This window comes from Erpetoichthys calabaricus, chromosome 3 (assembly GCF_900747795.2).
Source record: "Erpetoichthys calabaricus chromosome 3, fErpCal1.3, whole genome shotgun sequence".
Taxonomy (NCBI): domain Eukaryota; kingdom Metazoa; phylum Chordata; class Cladistia; order Polypteriformes; family Polypteridae; genus Erpetoichthys; species Erpetoichthys calabaricus.
The window spans coordinates 89,734,067-89,761,986 of NC_041396.2; the positions used below are offsets into that span (position 1 = coordinate 89,734,067).

At 37.2% G+C, this 27,920-nt stretch overlaps 1 protein-coding gene across 1 annotated transcript in view; it reads right to left on the minus strand.

Annotated features, from left to right (window-relative positions):
- LOC114648203 (ataxin-7-like protein 2) overlaps positions 1–27,920 on the minus strand; it is a 53,896-nt gene that overhangs the window by 13,911 nt on the left and 12,065 nt on the right. The window contains exons 3-7 of the mRNA XM_028797094.2: positions 19,938–20,042; positions 12,610–12,802; positions 10,571–10,878; positions 10,121–10,203; positions 5,404–5,648 (exon numbers count right to left, since the gene is read on the minus strand). Of these exons, the coding sequence (XP_028652927.2) occupies positions 5,404–5,648; positions 10,121–10,203; positions 10,571–10,878; positions 12,610–12,802; positions 19,938–20,042 (934 nt within the window). The remainder of the gene's footprint in view (positions 1–5,403; positions 5,649–10,120; positions 10,204–10,570; positions 10,879–12,609; positions 12,803–19,937; positions 20,043–27,920) is intronic.

A 27,920-nucleotide genomic window follows, 5' to 3' on the forward strand; every position in this document is an offset into this window, starting at 1 on the left:
TATGCTTGTGAATTCACTGGAAAGAGTATACTTTTATTCAAATTAATTCTGAGACCACAGATCTTTTGAAATTCTGTAAGTGCTGTTAAAACTGCAGGTACAGTGTTTTCTGGGTCTGATACATATAAAACCATATCATCTGCATATAGAGATATTTTCTGTTCCAGTCCTTCTCTGATAATCCACTTTATCTAATAGGAATTTTGACAGTGGACCGCCAGTGGTTCAATGGTGATTGCAAACAGCAGTGGTGACAAGGGGCATCCTTGTCTGGTGCCACGTTCTAGTTTATAGTAGTCTGAACAAATGTTGTTAATACAAACTGAAGCTTCTGGACTGGTGTACAGTAGTTTGATCCATGCACAAATATTCGGGCCAAACCCAAATTTCTCCAATGCAGTGAAAAGGTAGTTCCATTCAATCATATCAAATACTTTTTCTGCATCCAACGATATCATCATCTCTGGGGTGTTTGACTTTGCTCGTGAATATATTACATTAAACAGGCGTCAGAGATTGGAAGATAAGTTTCGGCCTTTAATAAATCCAGTTTGATCCTGTGATATTACCAAAGGCAACACTTTCTCCATCCTTCTAGCTATAATTTTTGAGAGTATCTTAACATCATTATTCAGGAGTGAAATTGGTCTGTATGGATGCACATTGTAACAAGTCCTTATTTTGTTTAGGAAAGACAGTGATTAATGCTTGACGAAAAGTTTGAGGTAGAATTTGATTGTCTCTAGCTTCTGTAAATGTTGCCAATAAGAGGGGAGCTAGCTGAGTGGAGAATTTCTTATAAAATTCTACAGGGTAGCCATCAGGGCCTGCTGATTTCCCGCCTTGAAGTGACTTTATAGCATCTTGTAATTCTGATAGGGTCAGAGGTTTATCCGGTTCCTCAGCACTAAAAGTATCTATTTGTGGTATCTGTAATGTATCCAGAAATGCATTAGATTGTGTGTTGTCTTCTTTAAACTCAGTAGAATATAAGGTTTTATAGTAGTCTCTAAATGTGTGCATTATATTTTTATGGTCAATGATTTCATCTCCATTCGTGTTGGTGATTACTGGGATTGCATTGCGAACTTCTTGTTTGTGGATTTGTTGAGCTAAAAGCTTATTAGCTTTCTCTCCGTGTTCATAGTAATGATGTCTTGATTTGATTGATAGTGGTTTTTGTAAAAGCTCAATCACAAGTGTTGTCAAATTCTTGCAAATGAAGGTAGGTGGCAGACAAACGTTAAAAATGGGAGACAGAGGGCTAAAAATTGGAGAGTCAACAAGCTATAATGGGCACAGATACAGCACAAGAAAGATGCAGATAAAACTGTGCAACTTTTATGCTCCCTTGTGAAAAATGCAAAGAAAAGGCCAGAAAGAGAAAACAGATCTACCAGAGACATTACTGGCCTTGATTAGATGGCTTTGTCCTAAAAATTCTGTCTTATTTAGTGTCATTTACTGTATGCCCTACTGACTGCTGGGTTCGGTGGGATTTGTTGCTAATACCACTTTGACTAATAATGTTCCACAATGACCAAATAAATTTAAAAATAATGATTCCGATACACTAATCTATTACTTATCTATTACTTATAATCACAGTAGTTGGGCCATACATGGAGTTACATCTTTAATGTTTGACCTGCACAACAGTCTTCAGCAACCATAACACAAAATTTACATTGTGATCAGTAAGAATTAGTCTAGCCTTTTTCTGGATAAGTTCTTAATCAAGTGAGTGCACACCACATATTTTCTACCATGCATGATGCACAATTCACTCTCAAATATTGTCACAGACAGATGATGAAATTTTAACTTTAAAATAGTTTAAAACAGTGGTTATTATGTGCTGTCCCGCAATGGTTGCAGGATTTTAGCCCAACCAACTTTACAATCAGTACATCACTTTTACTTTTGGTTGATCCAATTGTTTAGTTATCTGGATTGCATATATTTCAAATAAATGTATAACAATTTGTATTATTTGTCACAGTTTAAATGCATATTTGTCATATGCCGATAGATGGATGGATGGATGGATAGATGGATAGATGGATAGATACTTTTATTTAGAGTTTGCTCCTTTAAATTGACTCCAGATAATGATGATGATTAGCAATAAGAACTGCTGACACAGGTGCAAGTCACACTGTCTACCTATTAAACTTTTCTTGCAAAATGAACAGACAAGTAATTAACATTCAGTAATGTCAGCATTTGGATATAAAAAAGCAAAATGTATAGAACATTTAAGATAAAAACAAAATGGTAATGGATGCTTAAGTTTTTAAACACAAATATGTCAGAATTTCTTAGAATAAGAGAATAAAAAGACACCGCTCATTTAACAATGAAGCAGATTTAAAAGCAAGAATGATAAACTTATCGTGGGATTGGTTAGAATAAAAACCCCCAGCTGTGAGGTGCCTCAGGACTGACCTTTGAGACCAGTGGTTAAAAGATTAGCTTGGTATCTTTCAAGTCAAAGTTATTTATTCTCAATCGTGACATATATTAATTTGCCACATAAAATATAAGATTATTTGCAAGATAAGATTTTTTTTTAATATAGATTTTAAAAATACCTTCCCAGTTGTTGCAGCTTACAATGGGACTAAAGGATACACAATTCTATTGCTGAAAGAAAAAGCCCTAAAATTTACTGAAATATGTCCACTTTGAAACAGCAAAGGTTTTGATTGAAGAAAACATGCCTTTGGTGTTTATGTGGCATCCTTGTGAAAACAAAAGGAAATTAATAATTGTTTTGTCACAGATTCTTAGAACTATTTTTCTTGGGGTGATAATACATTTCCCGTTCACTCGTCTGCTCACATCTACCATCATTAGTGAAGTTATGACAGGCCCATAACACTGCCACTTTACCGAGCTATATTACGCTTAATATCCTTCTTTTGCTTCTGAAATTCTGTTTCTTCAATGGTTATGTTCTGCCATGGCTTGTAACAAGAGACAAATGTAATTTTAAATCATATGACTATTTTTTCTAAACGGCAGTGACTCTTCAATTACATTCTGTGTTGTTATTTGTACTTTGTACACACAATAATAAATCTAAACTGAACCGATTAAAATGTATTGTATTTTTAATATACAAGTTAGATTTTTGAAACAGCCAAGCAACCTTACTAAGGAGGTGTGAATAAGTAGCTGCTCAGCTGCTAATAAGTATCTAACTTCAATATCATACACTTACATTAACATGCTCCGATGTCTGAGATGTCGTGTAAACTTTATACTGTATTGTGTGGATGACCAAGACATCAAAAACACAGAGTACCGCCAGTAGTTTGGTTCCACGTCAAGCATCGTGTAAAACGTTGGTTCACTTCTTATAGCATGCTTAGGCCTGCTCAATATTCTCTCTTAAAATAGTACACGCTGTCATTATCAATCCAGAGGCAGCATATATTTGTAAAATAATGAAAATGGATGGATGAATGAAATAAGGTTCTGCATAGTGAAAGAATATAAGCAATAATAATGTGTGAATTTTTCAGTTACTATTGCCTATTCGTCTCCAGAACAGACACTACACTTCATGTCTGGATGTCTACATCCAATAATGACAATAACGGTTTTTGCCGTTTACATTCTGAGGTGAATCCATGTTCCTTAGCCTAAAAGGTCGCCACAGAGCTGGACAAAGTAAAGCGAAATAAAGTGCACTGCCAGTCTCCTTTTTAAAATGGCTGAATATCACAGCAATGTTCTGCTTTTTGCTTTGTTTCTTATTAAAACAACATGGACGTGCTGTTTTGCAATATGTGTGTAGTCTCAAGACATGGATCAAAAATTGCTAGCATTTTTGGCTTGAAATATAAATGTATTCTGTATGTTTTATGGCCCTATTGTAAACTGCAAGAACTGACAAGGTGTTTTTAAAATGTATAAAAAAATGATTCACTTTAGAATACAATTTTATGTGGTAAATAAAAATATATCAGGATTGTTAAGAAATAACTGACTTTAAAATTCCAAACTTATAATTTAATAAAAGGGTATCTCTATGCTAATAAATATATTCAACTCTTCAATGAGTTAAAAAAAATTTTGCATTGCCTCAGCTATAGATCTTGACTCACTAGCATGAAAGAACCAGCAATTATTGATTTATATTTTATGTTACAATCCCCTCATAATAATCATCTATCAATTTTGGAACCCACTTATCTAGTTCAGTGTCACTGGCACTGGAGCTAAATCCAGCAACACTGCAGGCAAGAAAGGAACAAACTTTGAAAGGAACACTTACTTACACAGGGCTAATCTTGATTCATCAGGCAACCTAACATGCATAACTTTGAGATATGGGAGGAAAATTGGGATTAATAAAGTATCTATCTATCTAAAATGGAAGTACATGAGAAGAAATTAGAGAATGTGCACAATATGCTTAGACAGTGTCAAGGCCTGAGATTTAAACCCAGGACACCAGGGATATGAGTCACTGTGCTACGTTCCTTTGAAAAAAGCTCTTTACCACAAATTCTTTATGCAGTCCTATGTAGCTTATCACACAACCAGCATGTCAGTAAGCAGATCATGATGTACAGCGCTTTTGACACTTTGAAAAAATCAGAAATCAAATCAATGGCATTTAAATCCCTTTTGTGACTAGAATTACTAATTGCTCTACTATTAACAGCTGAAAACAATGCTAAAAGATTTTTAATTTAGCATAAATGAAAAGGGGCAACATAGTGGCTAGCACAGTTGTCTCACAGATTCGGCATCCTGGGGGGCGAATGTCAAAGGTGACTGATGTCCATGAATAGTTTGTACATTATCCACATGTCTTTGTGGGGACTCAGGTTAATTGGTAACTAAAAACTGGAAGCAGTACGCATGTGGGCAATAGAGTGGAGTCGTGTCTTGTATTGCTAGAAAAGGCTCCAACCCCAGTTGATTCCAAAATGGATTAAATGGGCTTGAGAAAGTATGTATAATTGAAACATGGCCACATAGATGATGATTTTTAGATTTTGAGCAATTTTTGGAAGGAGATATTTTTAACTCTGACAACGACAACCACAGCAGCAAACAGTCATGTGCATCTTTGATGGCTTTGTTAAATATGATGCCTCATAAATTGACATGTGCACCTTGTCATGCAATCAGTGTATACATGTGTGTTGCCAACTGGTATGAAAGTGGGAAAATTAAAATCCGTATTGCTGATCAAAATGTTGAAAAGGGGAGATTTATGGTGCCACTTTTTTTCGGGGACTAAGCAGTTGCAGCAAACTTCATGCTAATTTACTCCAATAAAATAATTTGACCAGGTGAAAATGGAGTAATGTAAAATCTTAAGGTTTCTTCCAATTCCTATACTTTTGCATGCAATATAAACAATAATTTTGGTCCAAGTACCTCAGGGCCATGCAGTTGGTCAGCCTTCGTCTACAGTGTGGAGCCTTCATAGGAACAACTGGTGTCTCTGGACTGCCATCTCGACTTGGTGCACGGTGTACACAGCCATCTCTGGACATCTGGTTGCTCTTGTCTTTTGTTGTTGAAGTTTCTCTTGCCTTAGCACCTGCCTTAAGCTCAGCCACTAGCTGGTCAAAATCTTTTGTTCGGCCTGCAACCTCTCGTCGCTGATGTATTGAGTGAATCTGGTGGGAGAAAAGGTTACCTGTAAAGCACTGAGGGGAAATGATTTGTATTCCCTCTTAAAGGGGCCTGTACTATAAACAAAATAATTTACAATAACTAAGTGATACTTGCAGAACTTGCACAAATTAAAAAATGTGCATTTTTGTTTTCCCAGGTAACCTGAAATGTTCACTTTTTAATAATTAATACATCACTCAGAATAAGCCCTACTTTTTATTTTTTCAGCTGAGAGGCAAACTTCACTATTTTTGTACATTTCAATACTGGATCCAGTCAGTACTTTTACACCCTCCTATAGGTATTGTGTTAAATACACAAGTAGCATAAGTGTTCTGTGTGTGACAGATCAAATTATGAGACATACAATATGGTTTTTGTTTCTTTCTTGAACAAGTACACATTTAATTGTTATCCTATATTATATTGGTGGGGCATAATGTAATCTGGTCATTGCATAGTAAATTCTTTCTAAACTGATGAAGCACCACCATATTTAATAAATTGATAATTGATTTCATGTGATAATGTCATTATGCAGGTACACTTATATTGTCCTTCTAAAAAGATGACCAAATCTGAGACTGGTGAGATTTTTTTTTCCCTAAAACTCCTTTATAAATTTTTTTCAGAAGTATTGCTAATATCTTCAATAAAGAAATAAATAAAACAATAACATTCTACATCTGTTTTCATTTGAAATGTATAAAAGGGGTTACTTTTCATGTGAAAGTATAAACCATGCTCTTACATAAATTTGTATCTACTTTTACTTGTTAAGACTTCTTGTTTCAGCACTTCTAAAAATGAAAATAGTCATGGAGAGATATTTGCGTTATTTTATAATGCTTAAAAATCTATTTCATTCCAAATATATTGGCTTAATTTAAAATTGCTTATACAGTACAGTATATACACTTTAGAAAACAAACAAAGAGAGACTGACCTGTGCAGAGTATCAACTATTGTTATTTGTTCCAGCATTGCTTCCATTTGAACTTGGGCATCTTGCTACTATTTTACCCCAAATTACATTTTAAAAAGTACTAATGCCCATTTATTATCTCTTGAATCACATTATTGAAATTACAAAGAAAACAAAATGTATGTTCAAAATAGTACTAAATTGTAGCATAGAACTTTCTAGAATTCTTCCAAAAATTCATCAAAATAGTATGGTACAAATCATGCACACTGAGGTGTGATCACACCCCCCATAAAAAATGTGAAAATTTCTTCATTCTTTAGAGTAGTGCATCTTGTACTGTAGTAATAATTATTCCTTTATCTTACTGAAGACACATGGCCCACAGTCAGAACTGCTTGCAGTTTTCTGGTGTTAATTGTTTTCTTGCTGTTTTTGCTAGCAACTGACTGATTCTGAACATTAGCTTATACATTACTTGCAGCTTGCAATAAGAATGATAATCTCAAAAATGTGCAATTGTTGATTCATTTACATAATGCCCTGTATCTTATATGGACAACCTGACCCTGAATCTATTCTGGCAGAAGCAGGAGCCAACCCTGGATGAGATGCCACCCAAATGTAGAACACATGCACTCTCATGCTCACAAAGAGTGAATATGGAAACTCAGCAGAATAAACACCACAGCTGAGATTCAAAATAGGGATTAAGTTAAAATGTTAAATTATAGAATCCTCTTTAAAAAAATCCCTGTGTGCGTCCAGGTGTCCGTGTGTGTGTGTGTCTTCTGGTGAAGTGCGCATGTGCGGGGCACAGTGCGATGCGCGATACTACTGCCAGAGAAAATTAAAGGTATATTACGGACGTACAAGACAGTATTACTGTCACAGAAAATTAAAGACATGCAATACACGGCGGCAGCCCAGCAAGTAAACATCAACAAAAGAAAGGCTGAAAGAAAGAAAAATACGACCAACAAAAAGAATGAGGTCAAAGTCCTTTGCCATTTAATATAGACTGTTCCTACTAATGTTTATGCACTACTGTTCTAGTGCCCGTTATTGTAATGGGCTAAAGGACTAGTATATAAATAAGTATGTATGGGTGTATATAGTCAAATGACACAAGCAAAGAGCGCATTTTACGGGTTTCTGCCATGCTATTGTGGGGAAGGATTTGAGTGTGACGCTAGTAAATTTTGTCACATTTTTTCCCCTTAGAATAGAGGAAGAAAAAACACTGGACAAGCGCTAAAGGTCCCTTCCAAGAATCACAAAAGTCCATCTCCTATAGTTCCATCAGTATTTAACCAAATAGCCATCAGAAGTCAGTGTACATTGCTAAAACATCCTTAAAATGACACAGAGCTCCGTGCTTCAATCACTTTTCTTTACAGTTTTTCAAAACATCCTCAAGATGGACTCACTAATTAAACAGGTAGTCTTACTGGACCCAAACCTTTCTTACATTATCCTTTGTTTGCTTATATTTACTTCTTTGTAAAGGCTATGGCCTACTGAAAACCTAAAGCTTTAAGGGCTACTTAGGGTTAGGAGTGAGGTGATGCCCACTGTGAGGGAGCTATAAGAAGATCTAGCCTGTGGCCCAAGTAAGGACACATATCCATATTGTAGATAGGTTTTCAAGGTCTGTGTGTGTAGGCCCAAGGTTTATTCACTATCATTTTAATACTTTGTGTTCCGTCTTATGTCCTTTATATTATTTTAAAATAATTAAACAGTTTTTATACTTTTGGTAACCTTACTATCATTCCATTGTACAACAAGGGACACTTTTCTGACATAATACATATTTCTTTGTTAACTGATATAATATGTATCTGTCCAGTTTGAATATGTTTCATACTTTTTTTTACATTACAGATCAAAGGCAGACCAGTCAAATACATGAAACAAATCATATGCTGGGCACCAATCCATTGCTGAGCACATACACATACAAACACACACATTCATTACCAGATAATTTTGAGTCATTGTTTGATCACAGAAAACTCAACAGAGCAACTTCACACCCAGGTCACTGCAGCTATGAGTTATCAGTTCAGATTAATGCAGGTGTTAGGCTGATGTCTAGCTGCTGCTGTCCACAAGAAGTCATCTCAATTTTAAACACTTTACTGTCCATAATTATGTATACTTGTGTATAATAGCAGAATGCTCAAATGGAAATTCAGCAGTCGACTATGAACTTTCAGTGTTTTAATTTTTCCAAAAACCCCCAAAAATATATTTTTGTAAAATAACAGTTGGTTCAGAGTATTTGCTTTCATGCATTCTGATCTTTAACATAACATTATTACATCTGGGCACTGTGCCAGCAGCAGCTTTTTAGAAAGCCAAATTTCCCCCCGGGGAAAAATAAAGTTCTACCTATTTACAATATGTATTTTTATAAACAACTAATTTCTATGGCGTAATAGAGCAACTACAAGTCAACTTATTGTAAAGAGTATTAAAATAAAATACATATACATTTTGGAAATCAAGAATTTAAATTCTTAACTATTTTTTTTTTTATGTGTATTTCTGTAATTACTTGCCACAGTGCAAATGTTGTTGCTGGTGTGGCCACAGTCTGTGTGAAGTTTGTATACTAGCCCCCCCGCCCCTGCTTCCCCACTGCCCCCCACATGAGAAGGATTTCTCTGGAAGCTCTGGTATTGTCCATATTCCAAACATATATAGTAATAGTACTATTAGTATTTTCATAAAGTTTACACACATGGTCAAATCAGATTTGGTTTCAACTATGTGCTTAATGCTGCTCTGGTTTCCTGTGACTTTGTAATGGATATAATAAGGCATAATTTAAAAATAAGCACGTATTACATATGCTCACACAGAACAACAAAACATGTAAAAATTCACACCGCACAGCCCTCTACATTTCAATATTACTTTTATCTTCATTTGTTGTGTTCTTAAGATTGCATTCATTTTTGCATCGGTTTCTAGCTGTTCAAGCTTATCTCTTCAACATGTTTATTTAAACAAGATTTAAAAGTTCAAGAACCTTAAAGTTTTCACAGCGTGTTACATGCAAGTTTCAATTTCTTTCACTCTACAACTATTAGCGAGTGATAATCTGATATTAAGCAAATTAAAGAATCTACTGGGACTTGTATAGCAGGCAAAGAATCTACTGGGACTTGTATAGCAGGCATAGGACTCAATGCCCATTGTAATGTACATTCTACATAAAGACTTGTGACTATTTGACAAGTAGAAACATGACAAATTAAAAGGAAATGTAATGCTAGATAAGAAGAAATACAAAAGTGTCAGGAAAAAAAACACTCAAAATGTAGCTGACAAAAGTCATTATTTACTTTAAAAGACAATGAAATGCACATAACTATTTTTTTTACATTTTTAATTTGAAGCAACTTCCAGTGCAGTTTTTCTCATACTGTAGATGGCAGTCACAGTTTACCAGTTAGATGGCAGAAGCCTGAAAGCAAAGATTTGCAAGCAAACATATAAAATGCACTCATAGGGTGCCACCCAATGGACAAAGATTACCTTGCAAGTCAGCAGCCTGGTACAAACTTTCTTCTTCTCTGGGTCCATGACTCCACAGTGTTTATCCAAGTCACACTCTTTCTCTGCCAGGAAAAAATATAATAAGCAAAAATACAAGCAGATTCTTATATACAGCTTTTCAGTGTAAGGCAGACTGGGAGAAAGACAAGTGTTCAATTCAAACATATCTGCTGGTGGAAACTCAGGAAAAACAGCAAATAGCAAATGATTTAAGGCAGACCAAGCAGCTTAATGCACAGATTTTCATCCTGTAACCAGCCATGTGTCAGTACATTCTAGTTTGTTATTCTAAGTATGTGCCTTCTTATTTTATCAATTTCAGGTAAATTTAACTTTACTTTCCAACATTAGAAATAAAACAAACAGCAATCTCTTGAAATAATTTTTCTTGTTTCCACAAATTCTTTTCCCCTCTTTTGTTTCACTTACTAGAGATTTTTTTATACGTTCGATGTCCACTGTGAGATTCAGGTGTTTTTGCTGTAACCATATCTCCTTTCCTGCTCTGTGGTTTCTCTGAGTGATAGGCATCAGTACCCCCTTTCCCTACATGTCCCTTGGGTGGGGTAGACCCATGTGGTCTGCTGGCTCCAGAGGTCGGACTGTCTCGAAAGGCAGGAGAGTGGGAATCTGTTGTCAGAGACGGGGTGTTAGCCTGAGTCCCCAGTTTAACACCTGTACTTTCCGGTTGGGTGATAGGTGGCATCTTTTCCAAATTGACAACTGGAACAAACAAACTAGAAGGGAGTAAAGAAGTAATATTTAATTTAGTAATGTGGTTCTTAATGTTATGAACAATAATATTACAAAAGAAAGCAATAAAGAACCCAATATACAAGTTTATATTACTAAAAATTTACAAAAAGTTACATTTTAAGAAACATTTATACAGAAGGTGAAATGTGAATACAGTATACCCATGAAAAATGTATATCTTCCCAGCATGCAAGACTCCAAAAGTAGTCTCAATACATTTCGATTTTCCAACTCTGCTAACTCTTGAAAACAAACAAAGAATGAGGTGGAAGGGACTAATTTCTTTACTGTACCATTTAATATAAGGTGAGAAAAAAGGCCCTCTTTCCTCACTATGCTCTAGAATGGCTTATTTTTCACAATGTGTCAGACAAGTTAAGACATCTTTTAAGGTTGAAATTTATGTTGGAATGAAACATTTTCTTAAGGATATACGTGCTGTAAGAGGGCTGATTTCATCATTGTATCTACAATAGCTTTTTGTCATAGACTGGGGTGTGTTTTTACAACAGAGGATCTAATTATGATACACACACGCACAGTTCAGTATGTCTGATGACTTATTGTCATGTAAAGTCATGCTCTACACATGTACATGAAATAAAATGGTTTTTTTTTTTTTTTACTCTGTATATTTTCCCAAGGTTTGCTTCATTCAAGTGACAAGGGATGGGGTCTCTTCACCTCTCCAATTGTTTAAATTCATTAACATGGGGTTAGTGGAGTGGGCCTCATTATATGATTGCAAATCCAATATCCTGATTTTAAATTGTATCTAACACAGCTTGTTTTTCTGTGGATGAATTTCACATTAAGGTGTTAGTGTATTAGTTACTCTCACTGTCCATTTCTCCTTGAATAACAGATCTCACCTTACTGCACCACTGATTAATAAATATATCTTTTATATGGGTCTCGTTTCCATACAATACCACTGGTAGTATACCATTGGGTAAAGGGTGTAAGGGTGTTTTTCCAACACTAATTCTACTGTTTGGTTTCCACATTGGTTGGGTATGATTTCTTCATATTTTGCAATATGGCAAAGTTTAATGTATTAATGCTATAGTGGAGTCTCATATTTTAGTCCATGTATTTCCCAAGAGAAAATCTAGTTTCACCCAATAGGATAGGAACATTATATTTTTGTTCTATGTCTCCTATTGCTTTATCTCACACGGGGGTAAAGTTAATCTATAGGGCTCAATAATCATATTCTACCTTTTTTCTTCATTTTATCATCTAATGCTTTTTCAAAGAAAGGTTAAGGGGACTAATTCACTAATCCCTAAGAACCCCTTTATGTCTTATTTTCAAAAAGGGGGAGAAACAGAGATTTTCACTTTGCAGTTATATTTTTCATATATTTTTGTAATAAAATACAAATGTAGTAAGATGAAGACACTCGAATCATTTTTAGTATTGCGTAAGTCTCATTTTTATATATAGGTGTGGAATAGGTTCTTCTTACCTCACTGTATCCCTATTGGGTTGTTTTCATATGGGTGAGACAAGAAAGGGATCTTATTATGCCACTACGAGGTCTAGGGGTCTAACTTCATAAACATATGCTACTGATACAAGGGATATGCTTTTACAGCAGCTCATTTTGCCCACTGAGTTCAGAAGCACTACCAAGAAGAACTTTATTTCAACCATTCATGTATGCCCTGCTATAGAAACTCAACAGTAAAAGGATAAAATCCACTCACCATAGACTGTCTTTTTGTCCTTTGGTGGACTTCTGTTGTGACTGGGCTTGCTGTCTCTCCCGGGATGCTTTAGACGCCGTGCATGTAGACTGAGAATTCCCTGATCGGCTTTTCTGTAAAGGTGTAGGTGGGGATGAACCAGCTGCGGGGTGCAGACGGGCATACAGCTTACTTAGAGGGCCATGTCTCCGCTCTTGTAACAGAAAGAAGAGATAATAGTAATAATTAAAAAAACCCAAAATGCCCCTGCATTCCTTTACCATTAGTATCTGAATCACCTTGTGAAGACTGAATGCTTTTCACCTTAGTAAATAACAGTTTTGTTTTCTTCAAAATGAAGGGAGACTGGAGTTCAAGTTATGTCTGTACTGGTATCAAAACATTTTCTGTCCTCACAACTAATTATTAATAGGACAATATTTAACTGAACACAGCAGGCTTACTTTGCAGTAGTTCAGTCTGCATGATTTTAACTAATAAAGTCAAGGCTATTTTCAGAATTTCACATCCAGGATTATCTATTAGAAAAAAAAAAAAAAAAAAAAAAAGTCTAAGTACTTCTGGTTCACTTTAAACAAGTCAGTTTACACTTCAGAATATAAAGTGCCCTATGTGGAGTTAGTATTACACATAACAATTACAATAGTTTTTATTCTTTATATAGTCATTCTCAAGCAAGAGTGAAAGAGAAGGTCTACAGGACAGTAGTGAGACCAGCTACAGTTAGGTCCATAAATATTTGGACAGAGACAACTTTTTTCTAATTTTGGTTCTGTACATTACCACAATGAATTTTAAATGAAACAACTCAGATGCAGTTGAAGTGCAGACTTTCAGCTTTAATTCAGTGGGGTGAACAAAACGATTGCATAAAAATGTGAGGCAACTAAAGCGTTTTTTTTTAACACAATCCCTTCATTTCAGGGGCTCAAAAGTAAATGGACAATTGACTCAAAGGCTATTTCATGGGCAGGTGTGGGCAAGTCCGTCGTTATGTCATTATCAATTAAGCAGAGAAAAGGCCTGGAGTTGATTTGAGGTGTGGTGCTTGCATGTGGAAGATTTTGCTGTGAACAGACAACATGCGGTCAAAGGAGCTCTCCATGCAGGTGAAAAAAGCCATCCTTAAGCTGCGAAAACAGAAAAAACCCATCCGAGAAATTGCTACAATATTACAAGTGGCAAAATCTACAGTTTGGTACATCCTGAGAAAGAAAGCGAGCACTGGTGAACTCAGCAACGCAAAAAGACCTGGACGTCCACGGAAGACAACAGTGGTGGATGATCGCAGAATCATTTCCATGGTGAAGAGAAACCCCTTCACAACAGCCAACCAAGTGAACAACACTCTCCAGGGGGTAGGCATATCGATATCCAAGTCTACCATAAAGAGAAGACTGCATGAAAGTACAGTGCATCCGGAAAGTATTCACAGCGTATTCACTTTTTCCACATTTTGTTATGTTACAGCCTTATTCCAAAATGGATTAAATTCATTTTTTTCCTCAGAATTCTACACACAACACCCCCATAATGACAATGTGAAAAATGTTTACTTGAGGTTTTTGCAAATTTATTAAAAATAAAAAAATTGAGAAAGCACATGTACATAAGTATTCACAGCCTTTGCCATGAAGCTCAAAATTGAGCTCAGGTGCATCCTGTTTCCCCTGATCATCCTTGAGATGTTTCTGCAGCTTAACTGGAGTCCACCTGTGGTAAATTCAGTTGATTGATCATGATTTGGAAAGGCACACACCTGTCTATATAAGGTCCCACAGTTGACAGTTCATGTCAGAGCACAAACCAAGCATGAAGTCAAAGGAATTGTCTGTAGACCTCCGAGACAGGATTGTCTCAAGGCACAAATCTGGGGAAGGTTACAGAAAAATTTCTGCTGCTTTGAAGGTCCCAATGAGCACAGTGGCCTCCATCATCTGTAAGTGGAAGAAGTTCGAAACCACCAGGACTCTTCCTAGAGCTGGCCTGCCATCTAAACTGAGCAATCGGGGGAGAAGGGCCTTAGTTAGGGAGGTGACCAAGAACCCGATGGTCACACTGTCAGAGCTCCAGAGGTCCTCTGTGGAGAGAGGAGAACCTTCCAGAAGGACAACCATCTCTGCAGCAATCCACCAATCAGGCCTATATGGTAAAGTGGCCAGATGGAAGCCACTCCTTAGTAAAAGGCACATGGCAGCCCGCCTGGAGTTTGCCAAAAGGCACCTGAAGATACTCTCAGACAATGAGAAAGAATATTCTCTGGTCTGATGAGACAAAGATTGAACTCTTTGGTGTGAATGCCAGGCGTCACGTTTGGAGGAAACCAGGCACTGCTCATCACCAGGCCAATACCATCCCTACAGTGAAGCATGGTGGTGGCAGCATCATGCTGTGGGGATGTTTTTCAGCGGCAGGGACTGGGAGACTAGTCAGGATAAAGGGAAAGATGACTGCAGCAATGTACAGAGACATCCTGGATGAAAACCTGCTCCAGAGCGCTCTTGACCTCAGACTGGGGCGACGGTTCATCTTTCAGCAGGACAACGACCCTAAGCACACAGCCAAGATATCAAAGGAGTGGCTTCAGGACAACTCTGTGAATGTCCTTGAGGATAGGTGTGCCAAGCTTGTGGCATCATATTCAAAAAGACTTGAGGCTGTAATTGCCGCCAAAAGTGCATTGACAAAGTATTGAGCAAAGGCTGTGAATACTTATGTACATGTGATTTCTCAGTTTTTTTATTTTTAATAAATTTGCAAAAACCTTATGTGTAGAATTCTGAGGAAAAAAATGAATTTAATCCATTTTGGAATAAAGCTGTAACATAGCAAAATGTGGAAAAAGTGATGCGCTGTGAATACTTTCCGGATGCACTGTAAATATAGACGGTGCACTGCAAGGTGCAAGCCACTCATAAGCCTCAAGAATAGAAAGGCCAGATTGGACTTTGCTAAAGAACATCTAAAAAAGCCAGCACAGTTCTGGAAAAACATTCTTTGGACAGATGAAACCAAGATCAACCTCTACCAGAATGATAGCAAGAAAAAAGTATGGAGAAGGAGTGGAACAGCTCATTATCTAAAGCATACCACATCATCTGTAAAACACGGTGGAGGCAGTGTGATGGCTTGGGTGTGTATGGCTGCCAGTGGCACTGGGACACTAGTGTTTATTGATGATGTGACACAGGACAGAAGCAGCCGAATGAATTCTGAGGTGTTCAGAGACATGCTGTCTGCTCAAATCCAGCTAAATGTAGTCAAATTGATTGGGCGGCATTTCATGATACAGATGGACAATGACCCAAAACATACAGCCAAAGCAACCCAGGAGTTTATTAAAGCAAAGAAGTGGAAAATTCTTGAATGGCCAAGTCAGTCACCTGATTTTAACCCAATTGAGCATGTATTTCACTTGTTGAAGACTAAACTTCGGACAGAAAGACCCACAAACAAACAGCAACTGAAAGCCGCTGCAGTAAAGGCCTGGCAGATCATTAAAAAGGAGGAAACCCAGCATCTGGTGATGTCCATGAGTTCAAGACTTCAGGCTGTCATTGCCCGCAAAGGGTTTTCAACCAAGTTTTAGAAATTAACATTTTATTTCCAGTTATTTAATTTGTCCAATTACTTTTGAGCCCCTGAAATGAAGGGATTGTGTTAAATAAATGCTTTAGTTGCCTCACATTTTTATGCAATCGTTTTGTTCACCCCACTGAATTAAAGCTGAAAGTCTGCACTTCAACTGCATCGGAGTTGTTTCATTTAAAATTCATTGTGGTAATGTACAAATATTTATGGACCTAACTGTATGTTATATGGTTTGGAGATGGTGGCACTGACCAGAAAGCAGGAGACAGAGCTGGAGGTAGCAGAGTTAAAGATGCTAAGATTTGCACTGGGTGTGACGAGGATGGACAGGATTAGAAATGAGTACATTAGAGGGTCAGCTCAAGTTGGACGGTTGGGAGACAAAGTCAGAGAGGCGAGATTGCGTTGGTTTGGACATTTGCAGAGGAGAGATGCTGGGTATATTGGGAGAAGGATGTTAAGGATAGAGCTGCCAGGGAAGAGGAAAAGAGGAAGGCCTAAGCGAAGGTTTATGGATGTGGTGAGAGAGGACATACAGGTGATGGGTGTAACAGAGCAAGATGCAGAGGACAGAAAGATATGGAAGATATGATCTGCTGTGGCAACCCCTAACTGGAGCAGCTAACTGGAGCAGCCGAAAGAAGAAGAATATATAGTCATTCACAAAGCATTTATGGAGCAGTACTGAGATGCACTGCAAGGACAGCACAGCTTCCTCATAGATCCAGAGTCCTATTCTTGAATCCTGGCACAGGAACGGTCTTGGTTTAGTCTGCACAACCTACCCATGTCTGCATGAGTTTTCTTATGGGTACCCTTGGTTATATCCCACATCCCAAAGACATGTGTGCGATTGCATAATTGCCCTTGTGTGATGGGGAGTGATGGTAGGTGTGTCTTGTGATGGAATGGTGCCTGGCAAATGGTGAATTCTTAACTTGTACCCTAATATAGGCTCAGCACGTACCAACTGTGACCATGAAAAGGATAATTCAGGTACATTATCATTCACATCATTTTCACTTAGACAGATTTTCATGTACTGTAGAACCATCACGATTCATTCTTAATAACTATGAAAAAGAAATTTAAAATATTATAAGATGTGTTTCTCTCCTGACGTGCTGACAAAGAAAGCGTTTAGCTTGTGTCATCACACACAAATCCTTCTGTAAATGCATACATCCTTGTTGTTTGAATTTCACATTAATAATAAAAATTCTTTATATTTATATAGCGCTCTCTCACTACTCAAAGCGCTCTCCACACAGGGAGGACCCGGGAAGTGAACCCACAATCTCCTTACTGCAAAGCAGCAGCACTACCACTGCGCCACCTGTGGTGGCACTTTTTTGTGAAAGGAGACTTACTTTCAGGGCAAAGTACTGCTGGAATTGGCTCCAGTTCCCCATTAAAATAGAAAAAAAATAAAAAATAGATGGAGACAGATGTTTTTGAGAATTGTAAGAAAACAGAAAGGTGTATGTTTAATTTGTTTTTTAATTAGAAACCATGTCACTTAACGGTTGTCTTTAAATCGTTCATGTTCCAGGATACTGGTACTATGTATGTTTTCCAAAGGAATAAAGGCACCCACAATACTTTTTAGGTGTATTTTGACATTTTCATTTAAATTCTTTTGTGATTTGTAAACTACACTCTACAAAAGACTTGTATAAAATAAAATTAAAATAAATGCTGTGCTTATTTACTTTCAATGACATTTTATTTAATCACTTTATTGCCTGTTCTATTTTTGAAATGTTTATAAAACCACTCAGTTCAATTTTAGTGTTGTAAAGAACCAGAACCTATCCCATCAGGGTCCACCACAAGATACACTCACTCACAGGGTTAATTTAAAGTTGTTGGTCAGCCAATCTGCACATTTTATGTTTGTGGGAGAAAAACACAAGACACAGGGAAAAACATGCAAAGTCTTCAAAGTTGATGACCAGCCATGATCTGAAACTAGACTCCTGAATCTAGAACTATGAGTCAGTAGCACTAACCAATTTTGTTTTAGGATGCTCCTCCCAGTAACAAAGAAAAGAAAAACAATACAGGTTACCCATTTGTTTTCTGGTTGCATAGTGTTTTTGATAATACATAGCAACACAAAACATTATTATATATTCCTGTAACAAAGTAATATAATACTGTTTTAATGCAATTTCCATAGAACTATTCAATCAAGAGTTTACAATGTGATAAAAAAATCACTTCACTTTTACAGAGTTCAATTTACGTAAAAAGTTGCATACATTGCAGGTGACAAAAAAAAAAACAAATGACCTTAAAACCAAACAAACAATTCATTGTTCCAGAGCATGGCTACAAATAGAGTGGTACCATGGCATATGATGTCCATGGGTGTACATACTGGCATGAATCAACCATTAAAATCTTGAGGCATATCTGCACAAACGTTCCTTCAGGGAGGCAACGATGTGATACAGACTGGTACCTCAGAATGTCTCAAAAATTTTCTTTCAAAAAGGGGTTCAGGGATACAGCTGGTCAGAACAAATGCTGATGTACAGTATCACATTCTTGCAAAATAGCTGACATGTATGTTCTGGTATTATTCTGTTAAAAACATAGAACCAGGTAAGGTCACATAATGAATTACATAATTTTCTTTACATATTATTTCACAATCAAAACAGCCCTCAACAAGTAAGGCAAAATAGCTATCCTCACTGATAATGACTCACTGGAATATAATTCAGTCTTAGGTTTTTCTCCATGTGAGATCCTAAAGCCATCAAAAATCAACCCAAACTCATCACAATTATTTAAAAAAAGGCACTGTTAATGGTAAATTATTGTCTATAAAGAACACATGAATGTTGTCTAAACTCTGCAAATCAATTGCCTATGGTCAAAAGTATTGGCCATCAATCCAAGGAAGGCACGATATCCATAGATGGTGAAAAGTGTCAACATGGCCTCTGTTTGCCATGACTCTAGTGGTGTAACAGCCTTGCTACTCTTGGATCTATCGTGATGAAAACAAAAAATTTACTGCAACAGTTAACACAAATATTATCTCAGTTTTAAAACATTAAGGCTAATATGCCAAGCTAACCTATTAAACTTATTCAGTTATTTGAGGAATTGATTAACACATTACTGAGGCATTCTTAACATGCAGCAGTGGTGCATCTAATGCATGGTTTCTGCAAAGGTCTTCACATGCAAACCTAAACATTTGCATACCTGATCAGGCTGATGCCTAACTAGAACACAGTTTCCTGAGAGTGACTTTTTTGTTGCAAAATCTATAAAGTATCCTTCATATTGGACACCATAAAACGTTCCCTGTGAATATAATTATAATTAACAGTACATTGAAAGTCAGAACTATCATAGGTTACTATAATGTTTTTGGTGTACACATTCATGTATTGATAAACCTTAATAAGGACATTTTACAAAGGAATTTACATAAGAACTTTTTTTTGTAATAAAACCTTTATTGTAATAGAGGGTGGCAGAGAGAAAGAATTTTCAACCAGAACAAAACCCCACATTTCAAAGTAAAGGAGAGACAAATCACAAATTAAAGAAAATTCAGAAATGATAAATGTGGAGAACCAGGTTTGAACTTTTACATTAACTATTAGGCCTCCTTCAAATCAAGAAAGATAAAATTGTTGGAAGCTAATTAAAAAAAAAAACCCTAAAGTATTATACAAAACATTTTTGGTATCTGTATCTTTTGAGCTACTCACCACAATGCTTCTCAAAGGCCTGCGGTTTTACCACTTGACTGCAGTGGTTACACACAACCAGGAAAAAATCATCATGTGCAGGGCAGTGTCCGAAGATGGCCATGTCTGAAAGGGGGAGGGGGAGAAACACAAAACACCATTAAATATTCTGAGCATCTCAGAACAAAAACAAAAAAAAAAAACAAGTGTGGCAGAGAGGGAGCATAAGAGACAGACTGACTAGCTTACTTCCGTGCTGTAATACAGTGGAAGTTTTGGCAATATAGATTTTTTACTAACGTCTTAAGAAACTTGTTCCCTCATCACCTGGCAAAAGAGCACAAAATCAGCCGCCAAAAGCAAACATCTTGAGGTTTACCTCTCATGTATGTAGACTGTGTCATGGTTAAAGTTGTGACAGTCACACATCTGCTGAAAACATCTCCGCATGGTGCCAAAAACCCTGAACAACGCACCAGCACGCACTCCCCCAGTGTAGCGAGTCAATTTTCCAGCCATTTGAGTTTGAAAAGAGGGCTGCAAGAGTTTGTTGAGTTGTGGGGTTTATGCCCCGCCTCCCAACCATGGCGACTCAAGCCAAGAGGTGGGGGTGGGGGGTGTAGCACAGATTTTCAGTGGCATATTCTAGAAAGAAAGGGCTAGGGAGGCAACACTGGCCTTAAAATATAACAACAACAAAAAAAATTAACATATATAGTGAAATACTCCCAGGAGATGTAGCTTGAAGTCCATAAGAAGTAGAAATTTCCCAACTTGCAACTGTTAGGGGAAAACTCATAGAAAATACTTTCAAAACAAATCCCCAGGGTGTTCCCCTGGCATTAACGTGTCACTCCCTGGCAGCTGCAGCCTGGGGCCGCACAGCGGGTGTCACTTTCACACCTGCCAGTTCTGCTGAAACCTACCCCGAAAAGCTCGTCTTTTGGTGCACTACATTAGGTTTATCTGTATAAGGCGCCTGTTGTCATTTTCCTTTATTGGTTTGTTTTGTCAATGGATTACACATTGAATTTCCTTATTGGGATCAAACTCATTATTACTGTTTACCACTTTCAAGCAAGAAATAAGAATTCTCTTGGACCGAAAATCTACAGCCATTCTTAAACTCCAGGAACAGAGATTGATACCCCTGACAAAGGGATTCATAAAACCATGCATATTAAAAGGAGAAATATTGATACCAGACCTATCTACATAGGGCACAGCTTTAACTGAACACTTGTGCCAGAGAGGATAAATGTAGAAAATATGCCTCTTCTGATATGGGAAAAACTGAGAGGTGGCCACCCTGGAGTTAAAGCTAAGGTCAAGGGTCAGCATATTGGGAGGTCTACACATGGCAATGACAGCAATCGTGCTGACCCTGGCATTAATACTCTCTTTGTCACACTTTCTCAGTCAGTTTTCCATAAGATTGATCACTTAATATAAATTGTGTTGTTTACTAGTTAAGAAAATGTTAATTTTTTATTTTGTTTTTACTTGAAGATGCACTTGTAACAACCTGTTGGCCTCAAGTTACAAGCGTAATTGTGATTCTGTAATTTAATAACATCTGACCAGTGTAACCTGTTGTATCATGTTATTGCTCTCTGAATGTAGTTTGTAAATGTATTGGCTTGCAACTCAATGTTATCTTTGGAAACATTTACAGAATATAGTTCATAAGCCTGTTATTCTGAGAATAACACAGTTGGTACTGAGACTGGCCTGATAATGTCCAGATTTCTGAGTATCATTACTCGTTTTATAATTTTTTTCCCCAGTTATGATGCCATGGGCAAGACCAAATATCTGTCAAAGGATGTCAGGGACAAGATTGTAGACCTGCACAAGGCTGGAATGGGCTACAAGACCATCAGCAAGAAGCTTGGTAAGAAGGAGACAACTGTTGGTGTGATTACTCAGAAATGGAAGAAATACAGTTCTTTGGTATTGCCCATGGTGCTGGAGAGTTTGGAACGGAAGAAATTGATTCTATGGACAGGAGTGCTTTCTCCACATAATGAATTGAAATCAGGAGTATATGTAATTGATTAATTGTAAAGTGTGGGAGCCAGAATTCTGGCTGTGTTGTAGGGGATCAAATTGGCATGTCTTTGAGAGAAAATATATATCAATTTATAACTTTAATGTAATGTGTTTGTTTTGGATTTTTGGTTGATATTCTCTCTCTCTCTATTAAAATAAAACTTTAATAAAAATTAGAGACTGTTCATTTCTTTGTAAGTGAGCAAACTTACAAATTCAGCAGGGGATTAAATACTTATTTCCTTCACTGTATTATTATTAGATGTTTACAATTTTCAGTTGTTTTTTCATTAATTATATGTTGAAGCTTTTTTTTGTTCTTGCTTTTTACAATGCACTTTAACGTTTTACATATCACTAATGGGTCACACACTCAAGCTGCCCATGAAATTAAGTTTACTTTTAGGGTTCTTTTCTCTAGTACCTGAAGTGAAAGAAAAAATAACTGCCATTACTAGGTTTTGGAAGTTTCTTGAAATGACCAGGGGGTCTCCATTTAAAGTCCACAGGTACTAAAGTATATTGTCACATCTGAGTTTCTGAGTTGCGGAAAAAGACAGCCAAGAGAGAACTGGGCAAAGAGACTTTTTTAAGTGCCACAATAAAACTATTGTAGCAACTGTGTTGGAGCATTATTCTAACACCCAGAAAACTTGACAGCGTCTTAGATATTTTGCTCTTTCAACAGTTCATTCAGATTGAAGGAACTCGAAGGCATCTTCTTTGAAAATGTCAAGTAGAAGGAGGACAAGAGTGGAGCTGCAGGTAGTTTGTACAGAACAGAGGACAAAATACTGGGCAAGTGAGGTGGATTTAAAGCCATAAATGACTTGTATGCTGTTTGAAAGTGGGTGAGAATGAAACAGTAGTGTAATTGGTAAAAGTATGTTAAAATTGTGGAAAGCAGTGGAGAGCGGGGCATCCCTGTTCAAAGTAAGCAAACTTGCAAATAAATGTAAAAAATGTTGTAGGGTGCGCTAGTCCACAGATGCAAATGAATATTACAATGGAGTAGCCCATGTGGGACCTGTTAAGTTTAAACTTACGCTTTCCGTCACCCTGGGCTTGGACCTAAAGAAATTATTCTGTCTCTGTCTTCTAATGATGCAACACCTACACTCATTGCCACAGTGCTTGGTGCCCTCCCTGGCGCTTTACACTGCACTTGCTAACCATTGAGCTTCACTGTATTTTCTCTTTTCATTTCATACCTGACTGTAGACACCAAATATGATTATGTCTGGTTTTTCCTGTCCAAGACACCACCTCTTCTTCAGTCTTCTGTCCACCCTATTGGTTAGTACTGCTGTCAATCACTTCTGTTGTGTCTTTCTTTGCATAAAGCCCCAGTCAGCACAGTGCAAGGTATGTGTCAGATAATTTTCTTTTTTCTAAAACATCACCAAATTTCAATCAAAGCCGTCAAGGAGTGTGCGTTTTTTTCTCTCTCTCTAAATATGAATGAAATGTCCTTTCTTATAAGATACCTACTAATCTAGATGTGCAATCCTGAAAATTTTCAGCTTTTCACTAAATGGCAAATATTTTTTTTGTTGATGGATGAGTGAGTGAGTTAGTCAGTTAGTCAACTTTACATTATACATTTAGGTTACTGAATATCCTTCCAGCAGTCTGTTTCTTGAGTCAATTTCATCCATTACAAGATCATACAATAGTCTTGGCAGCGTCAAAAGAAAAGCTGGAAGCTTAAACAAAATCATGGCAGCCTACTGTTGGGTTCATTCTCAAAACACAAACTCACTCCATCCATTTAGCTATTTATTTGCTTAAATGTTGTATTCCAATACAGAGTCACAGAACTAGATATTATGCCAGTAGTACAGAACACAAGCTGGGAACCTATCCTGGATGGGACAAGGTCATGAACACAGGCACATTCATAATCATACAACCACCAAATAACTTAACATTCAAGTGTTTCCAGTGTGAGAGGAGCCTGCAGTCCACCAAGAAAACCCATGAAGAAAACATATATACCCCACATAGACAGTGGAGATTTTAATCCAAGTCTTGGAAGCTTTGCTACAGCAATGCAGCATTGTACCTTATAATCACTGAAATAATTATGGATAAAAAGTGCTAAAGACATCATCATCATGACTGGTTATTAGCCCTTTTCAAGTGTTTACCCAGGTTATCCAATTACCCCACAAATCGTTATCCTCCTCTTTCCACAGTGCCAGGCATACTCCTGGTTAAGCCTGTTCTTTTCATATCACGCAACACTATCTACTAGCAATGTCTTCTTTGCCCTTACCTCCACTCACCAAATCATCCTTTGATTAGTGCTTCACAAACCTAAAACACTTTAGCCTATTTCTCCTAAGCATAACACATCATCATTGGTCATCCTTTAATTCTGTGACACTCCACGTCAAACTTTCTTTCCACATCTGCTTTTATTCCACGTTCATTGGCCATATCTCATGCTCATAGTACAGAGTTCTTCTCTCACACACATTTCATTAACTATTCCCTTTAATGACAGACATACACAGCTCCTGGGGTTTTTTTATTCAAGCACCTCATCCCGACTATTGCTGCTGTGCCTACACCTCCATCAGCATTCAATATGTCATGCAAGTGGCAGCAGTTCCTTACTTTACCCAAAACACCTATAGCATTGTGCATTCCTCTCATACTCTTCTACAATCAAAGGTCACATAGACCTTAGGTAAAATTATATCTAATCAATCGAACAGAGCCCAACAATGTCCAATCACAGTTTTTTTCAAGTAGTTAAATTCACCTGGAAGAAGAATTCACTTGCACAATGAAAAAATGCTTGACGAAGCAGAAGCTGTCACATTACATGACTTTTCCAGCGATTTTCAGCTGTGGCCTTAATTTTACATAATGCTACCATGTCAGAGGCAGTTGGTGGCCTGCTCACAGGAAGCTGGTCGACTAATGTGACATAAGCAGCAACTCACACCAACTAGTCAGACACGCATCAATAAAATCAAACAGGTTTGATTTTGTCTTTAGTTATAAGGGCAGGCTCTGTGTGGAAGAGAGCTGACAACCAATCAATGTTCTTCTGGAAGTACAATGCATTTAATGTAGTGATGAGGAACACGGAACACGGCACTCTGGATATCCCATACAGAAGAGAAGTTCACCTGTTTGGTTGTCTTGCATTTTACCAAGACTGCAGCTGGACTCACTGTAGCTGTTAACCCTTCATACAGTGCTGGCTCCATCAAACAACAAGTAATAAAAGCCATCAGAAAAAGGGGTGAAGGAGAATGTGCTAGAAGGCTGTCACTCAGCCAATAAATGTGACATGGGCAGAGATTCTTAGTCATTCAAAATGACATGGTCTGGCAACAAGATCAGCAGCTGCGATCAGCAAATCTGTCATACCCTACAACTATAAGTTGTGTAATGCAACACTGGCTTAAAAGAACTCCAGGTTAAAAGTTACTGAAAAATACTGATGGGGTGACAGCAGCCTATGATATAATTTCAGAACAGTCATAACCTGAAATAAATGCTGAGAGAAGCCAAACTGACAACTAAGATTACTTTTCACAAGCTACAGTGGACTGTGACTGTAATGGAGAAAATGGGAATTGTTCGGTTTCTGTAAATCATGGCCTGTATTGAATAGTCAAAATTTTCTGCAACTTTTTAGTTTGTAACTACTTTTTAAAGATTTCAGTCATTTACACGGCAAAAGTGTACACAGAGAATGTTTTGTAGATTACTGAAAAAAATATTACGTTAACAGATTCTGGATTGTATTGTTTAGGCAACGGAATATATGTCTTTGATACTGTAAAATCTAGAGTAATGCTTGCTAAGTTGACACTAGTGAAGCCTCGTAATGATTAGGCAGCAACACATTTTACCTCTCACTCAGTCTGTTTCATCATTTTGCACCTCACACTGTAACCTTTCTATCTCCCATCTTTCTTTTTTGTTTTGTTTGGTTAAGGAATTGTAATATATTTTGACATAGTTTTATATTTTACCAGAACTGGTTTTTAAATCTACTCTAAAAGCAGCATAATATAATGACATGTAGGAGGGCATGAAGATACTGCCGACACTGCCCTGGGTTTGTGCCAAATTGGCCAGACGCGGATTTTTTTTTGGTAGGTGGGGGTTGGGGTAGGCAGAATTTGACTGTGGCTAGGTTGCAGTTAGCAAGTGAAGTTGGCAAGGTGCCTGTAAAAAATTGGTATAAGCGCCAGAGATCTGCGGGGGGGAAACTGCTGCCAGACAGGGGCAAAAGAAAAAAAAAAAAAAAAAAAAGAAGACACTGATTTTTCTGTGCCAACAGATGGCACGTAAGAAATAGAAACCAAACAAGGTCCTACCATTTACATGCACACACTCCAGGACCCATCAGCCACTTCAACACTCACTGTAACAGAGAAAACACAAATATCTATTGTGATTTTCTCATGGTGCCCACTATAAAAGACACTACAATTATTAAACGCTACAGCATTCTATGTGGTGCAACATAAAATTCTCTTGGTAGTGTTTAATGAAAATGTTCATTGCGAATATTTTCTATAATGACGAGTGTGTATTAGTGTATTGTAATGGTGCTCACTACAAAAGAATATAAATTTAAGTTAACAATGGACAACACTTTTAGTAGTTTTCAATACAAGATGCACTATATAAATATTAAGTGAATTTCTTTTGTAATATGGGAGTGAAAGGCACCATATAAAATACTCTTCCGTTAAAAGTTCTTTGAGATGATTGCTAGTCTAAACCAGGATAAACAAGACTACCTAAGGACTGGAAGTAGGTAGTTTTAGATTAATAGATTAATGGACTAACTAATGGACTTAACTAATTAATGAATTAATGACAATGTACTCCATTCCAGGAGCTAAATAAAACAAAGCACAAACTAATGATAAAATAATCCTGCTATAGTGATAAACTGCCAACCTGTGCGGTAAACAAATGAGGATAAGAAGACAGGCCAGCATGTATCATATTGTATGGATTTTTTGCTGCCTGCGGTGGCAGGCAGAGGAGATGTCTGCCACTGCAGGTCTCAGGTCTCCAAGGAGCTGGTGTGACAGCCACTGGGGAGGCTGAGAGAACACGCAGGCCTTGCAAAAGCTCCGCTTCACTCAACTGCCGCTACGTTAATGACTGCTAACAGAGTAACCTGCCAGTGGTTTCAGACTAGCCTTTGCAAAAACAAGCCCAGACACAGGCAATGGGAAAATCAAGTGGTCAGTCAGTGAGTGGGTGGTTGTTTTGTGATTATTTGAAAAGCAAACCTGCTCACTTTCTATCAGAAATCATCCAGTTTTGATTAAAATGAGAATTTCAGTTTTTAGAAGCAGGCTGTCTGTTTACTGTACATATGCATTATTTGGGGACTGGACTGCAAGACTGCTACAAGGGATTTTCAGTATCCAAACAAGTAAATTGTCAGAGAACCAAACTTGGAGGTCTTCTTCCATATAATCAATTGACTCCTCTTTGACCTACTGTATAAACTAAACTATGTCTACATGACCATTCAGGGACCTTGGTATGGCATTAGCTTACACAAGCTAGCTGTTGAATTCTACATCCAAACCTCACTCTCACTGAAAACATTTTGGTTTTCTATGGGGCTTTGTGGTTATGAAGCATCATGTCCATATGACACATGCAGAAATTGTCAACTTGCCATCTTATTCATCAGACAACAGGATTACCCATCTTTTCTCCCATTAATGAAACAGCTCAAATGACAAGTTAAAGACTCAAATCAATGATATGGTTAAAGTAAATTGCAAAAATATCAAAATACACAAAAGTGCTGGTGTTCTTTGAGGTAAAACTATTGTCAAATATTAAAGTTAGTAAATGGCATATGTGGACCAATGGAAGTGCGCTGTTTCCATAAACCATTCAAAATTCTTACTTTCATTTAAGAACTTTGAGCGAATGTCTGAACTAGAT